Genomic DNA, 5,424 nt, shown 5'->3' with positions numbered 1-5,424 from the left:
AGAAAAATAATAAAAGGAAATATACAAAAACTAGCGCACACAGTAAATATGATTTCATTTAAAAAATAACGATTTCATTTGAACTTTGCCACAAATACCCGTGAAATTACTTTTGATTTTGCTTTTTAAAATATGCTTGATATTAATATATTAATATTAATAGAATTATCTTAGAAGAGATTCGTGGAAACAAACGTCTGGTACATGTTTAGAGCGCAGAACTGATTAAAGTCAAAGGTAATACTTAAAGCATCACAAAAACCTCATTGTCATTTTGTTTTTTGCGACACATTGAAAAATCTGTCGTCAGTCAACAAAATTAAACCTACGTAAACTTTTTACACCTATGAGATCATCAAAAATATAATACAAAATAATATAATTAGTGAGTGATGTAACATTTGCCACATGATCAATTTGTTTCTGACAATATTCGTACATTGTTTGGTCTGCTCGGGTGGAGAATTCCGTTGGGTCGTTGTTTGGGTGGTTTCCTTTTGGTGGTCGGCCAGGATAGTAAAAGCTGTTCTTCGGGAGCTGTGTCAGGCGCAGTTGAAGTACTCAATCTCTCTTCTAGAGAGACATATCGTCGTTCGTCTTCTTCACCTCCACTCGAGTTATCGCTGTTCGCTTCGTTACTGCTTTCGTCGCAAGGAATAGCTTCTTCTTTCACTGTGACTTTTTGATGACGCTCGCAAAAGTCGCTGTCGCTGTCTGTGTCTTGCTTCATGTGCTGTTCTTGGTAACGAAGAACTTTCCACTTTCGTTCTAAGAGGGTGGTTGTAGAACAGGAGTATTTTTTCGTAATGGCATCGCGACTCGGTGACCCTGGAAGAGATGGTGACTTGTCGCTTTCCTCCGAGAAAGCTCTTGTGATGAGGATCCGCGGAGATCTCCGAGCCAAGGCTGTTGCAGGAAGAGGCCTAGCACGAGGTCTCCTGACGGGCATAGCTTCGTGTTGATTATCTAACCCAAATACTCTTTGAAGAATTAGATTCGTTGTGCTCATAGCAGGGCGTGGAAAAGACAACGCGCACGTCCTTGGATTGCTGTGATCTTGAGATTTAAAAGACGATTTGAAGGATATGTAAGTTTCGTCTTGTTTTACTTGGGGAATCGTGTTATCGCCCTCAACAACAGGTACTTGGAGCGTATTACAACTGGATGTGTGCGCAATAGCTCTTTCTTCTTTCACATCAGGAATAGGACTATCGAATACTCCGAAGTTTATACCCGTTTTCCAAGTGTGATCGGATGCTATTCTCTTTATTTTGCTATTCCTTTGAGGACTGTTTGTGCGGCCGACGTCTAACAATGCTTCTGAGAGTCTTCGCTGTAGGCAAGGTTTGTTCATCATGCTCAGAGGAGTAATGGAAGGTCTCCTCGAGCCGCAGGTGCTGGGAGTTCTCGCTTGAATCTCTTGATTCATTTCGCTTTTCATCATTTTCTTACGCCAATAGTTTTGGAATGTTTTTCTTAATACTTTGCTCTTGATTCCGTATAGAACTCCGTTGATAGGAGGAGAGCATGTCAAAAAAGAAGTGGCAATGGTCACCAAATGAGGAGGTACTTTGATAATATAGCTTTTCCCATTCGATTCAGATTGTGCAAATGAAGAAACGGATTGCCACATAATGACAATGTAGTAAGGGAAGTAGAGAAGAAATAGAGAACCGACCAGTTGACAGACTGTAGAGAAGGCGCTCCTGTTTCTGATTCGAGGGGCATTGGGCGCGGTTACTGTTGGGACGAAGAAAGGATTCCTTTGATGGGTGATGGTAACTTGCGCTGATAACGTGACTTCGTAGATAGCAGAAGCAATCCGATGTCTGTGGTATCGGGCGATCATCAATATCTAGAAAGAAAAAAGAGCATGAGTATGTACATTCCAGATACTCAGACACCACCCAATAAATCAGTATTAAGATAATATTACATCTTATGCGGGAGATGAGGTTTACAGTCCTCAGTCCACCAATTGGTGTTTGCAGACTGTAATCTCAGTTACCAGTTTTTTACCGCTCTAGTGGTAGACAATTTTTTGCCAATTATAATTCAATATTTAAGCCTTATAGTGACATCATTTGAATTTTCATCGTGGATTTTTTAAAACCATTATCCAAACCCCAATGGCACTGAATTTATAAATGCAGTGTTATCTTAATCATTAACACATAAAGGAAAGATGATCAACCCTCCGCTTCAAGTACCAGTCCAGGGTAATAAAAAATATATATATATTTATTTATTATTCTTCTTCTTCTAACCCTTATCCGCACCACAGTGGTGCATAGGGCACTGCATCGTATAGAAGCAGTGTTATCTTGATCGTTAAATACACGAAGGAAAGGTGATCAGCCTTCCGCTTCAGGTACCAGTCCAGGGTCATATTAAATAAATATTAGACTGAAAAATCACTAAAATTTATTTTGACCCACTTGGGAATCGAACCCGGAACCTCCAGCATGGTAGCCTAGCGCGCTAACCACTACACCATGGAGGCGGACTCTTTACGGATAGCTTCATTACAAGAGCATAACGCGAGACTGTCTAATTCTTACCACTAGTAACCACTCTGTAGTGATTGATTTTTATTACGTTATTATAAATGTAAATTACTTTCGGCACCGCGTTACTCACTGACTTAACGCTCAATCGGCCCCGCATGAGATGTGATATTACATTTGATTAATATATCAATATATATACCTTTAAGTTGCAGATCAGAACGAGAGCAGCTGGCAAAAGGAGAGTGAGTACTGTGTATGTCACAGTATACAGTAGAAAGTAGGGGAGCGGAGGCGATGCTGACCAATCCGGAGAGCAGGCTAGGAGAGGACCTGGCGCCCGGTACGAAGTGGCTCCCAGGAGAGGTGGAGCGCTGAGGATCAGAGCCAATGTCCACGCCCCGGCCAAGCCACATAGCACCTGTGTATTGAATGGAATACTCAAGTTACCATGTTTTAGAAGTCATCCATTGTTCGAATAATGATCTCAGCGTCAGAAAATATAATGTTTAAAAAAGATAATATCGCTCACTCGTTTCAAGAACGTCATAAATCAAAAATCGTCAATTTTCAGTTGTGCATGTTTTCGGAATGCCCAGAAAATGTACTATATCCCAGCAAAAGCGGCATATTTTTAACTTAATATTTACTCGCTACAGGGCAGAAAGTGTTACTTTTGCATTTTGAAGATAATTCAAGTTTATTTTTATTTATGGCGTTCTTGAAAGAAGTGACCGATATATTTATTTTTTTTGGAAATTGACAATCTGCCTACCTTCTTCGGGTTGACGAGGGCCCCATAGTGCAGGGGGGCCGAGATGGCGCAGTACCGGTCGCAGTTGAGCCCGCACACCGTCCAGAGCGCCACGGGGTGCAGCAGCGAGTGCAGGAAGCCGCCCAGCGCGCACGGCGCCCCCGGCAGCCAGGAGCCCAGCGTGGCCGCGCACAGCAGGGCTCCCACCCCGCCCAGGTGGAGCACCAGCAGATTGTTGGCAGTGGCCGCCTGGAAGTAATAGAGACACTTCTTGAAAAACAAAGTAGACAAAAATATCGAAATCCTTTAGTACACAACCGTGATACACGATTTACACAAAACGAAGGTTTGATAGTCCCAAGAATTAACGATAAATATGGGAGTCGAACACTGCAATATATCGTTCCAAACATTTTTAATTTGTTGCTGACGGATGTTAGAGGTCAAAATAAAATATGGAACGAAGGCAAAATAAAGGAATGGGTAAATGATCAAGAGTTAATTTTATGAAAATTGTAAAATTTTTATATTCTTAATTTTTTTCTCTTTTTTGTGTCTATATTAGGTTAAAATCGTTGAAAACAATGAAAAATATATTAAAAAAGAACTCCACCGACAAGACACACAAGGTAGCTTGGTGGGTCTCTAAAATTAAAAATTCTAAATACGTATAAATTGTGATTTAAATAAAATATACAAATAAAAAAAACTTTGTTTTATTTGGGAATTCAACAGGACAGTAATCTCAATATCTTCGAATTAAAAGACTTCGAATCTCCGAGATGAATACTCTCCGATCTATAACTGGAAATACATTGCGAGACCGCGTAAGAAACACCGATATCCGGAGCATGTGTAAGACGGGAGATATCGTGAGGTGGGGACGACAACGAAGGCGATACTGGAACGAGCATATAAACAGAATGTCATAAAACAGACTTCCACGTATTGCTCTTCAAGGAAACCCTGAAGGACGCAGATCCCCAGGCAGGCCTCCAAAATGGTGGAGAGATAGCTGGGAGTCAACATCCCAAGAGCGACAAGCGGAGGCACAAACATATCCTTAGGATCTACAAAAAGAAGAAGAAGAAGAAGTAATTTCACTTTTCGTGTGACTCCGGTTTATTCTTCATCTATGTGCGTTTGGTCTTGTAGAATTAGAGTCTTAGCTCCAGCCTCATCAGCCAGTCTACCGCCTCCGGGGTATAAATAATAATAAACCCATAATCAGCAATATGATGACTATTAGGTACTAAAGCCTGCCCCCTAGTGTACCTGTTTGCACTGATAAAAACATGAACATTAAAAAAAAAAAAAATACCCCCTCTTCATCTTTCAACGTCCCAAGGACACATCTCTAAAATTTGGACTAAACTTCAAATACTGTGTTTGATCATGATACGGAATGCTTCGAAACTCGTGTCACAATAGATTTAAAGAAACAGTGATATTTACCAAGCGTAATACTACATACTTAAAAAACATCTCTTTCGCAACAACCATTCCATCGTCAGGTCAACTATAGACCTTCTATAGTTGAGCTAAACACAGGTGACAGTCTGTAAGTTAACCTGATGAGGAAACGGTACCTGACGACCGAAACCGGTAGTCGTGAGTTTTTGTACTTCTCTGAGATGTATGGAAAAATCTTAAAAACAGTGCACACTTTTGATTTCTTACCGGGAATATAATAAATCACCTATTTCAACATACATGCAAATTATGTCCTCTATATTTTTGGTTACATACTGATCATAAACGAGACAAGTCACATGTTACACATTTGCAACTTTTCAATTGGAAATAAGAATTTGAGTAATTAAAAAATTGTTTTTGAATATAAAAAAAAATATATAAAAAAAAGTGGTTCCGGCCGGGATCGAACCGGCGACCTTCTGCGTGTAAAGCAGACGTGATAACCGCTACACTACGGAACCCATGTGGAAGACGATCCAAATCAAAGTATTTAAACAAAATTACCTACTTAAATAATTTTTCTTTATGAAATGGAATTTCGATTATAATAAAAAAATATAAATTCAGACTTTTACAACAAAAAAGTGGCAAGTATAAAAATGAAACCGGTTTATTTTAGTATAATCACGTAAAATGAGAATGGTTTGGATCTTCGATAAACCAAAGCGCAGCGTTAAGAAGTTCATT

The 5,424-nt window shown here is 39.8% G+C and overlaps 1 protein-coding gene and 1 non-coding gene across 2 annotated transcripts; both read right to left on the bottom strand.

The window, feature by feature from the left end:
- Nucleotides 1-365: 365 nt before the first annotated feature.
- LOC148307727 (uncharacterized) lies at nucleotides 366-3,510 on the bottom strand (the record flags this gene model as incomplete). Its single annotated transcript, XM_088262828.1, has 3 exons — nucleotides 366-1,855; nucleotides 2,710-2,928; nucleotides 3,283-3,510. Coding segments are annotated over 3 exons (1,890 nt in total), but the record flags the coding sequence as incomplete, so codon positions are not given.
- Nucleotides 3,511-5,125: 1,615 nt separating this feature from the next.
- TRNAV-UAC (transfer RNA valine (anticodon UAC)) lies at nucleotides 5,126-5,198 on the bottom strand. The gene has a single exon. It is a non-coding gene; the product is annotated as a tRNA-Val (tRNA).
- Nucleotides 5,199-5,424: the final 226 nt, after the last annotated feature.

Source organism: Brachycentrus maculatus, unplaced genomic scaffold (assembly GCF_059751285.1).
Source record: "Brachycentrus maculatus isolate JH-2025_06_01 unplaced genomic scaffold, ASM5975128v1 h1tg000190l, whole genome shotgun sequence".
Taxonomy (NCBI): Eukaryota; Metazoa; Arthropoda; class Insecta; order Trichoptera; family Brachycentridae; genus Brachycentrus; species Brachycentrus maculatus.
Note: the sequence above shows the minus strand (reverse complement) of the source record. Positions and strands in the feature narration are given on the sequence as shown.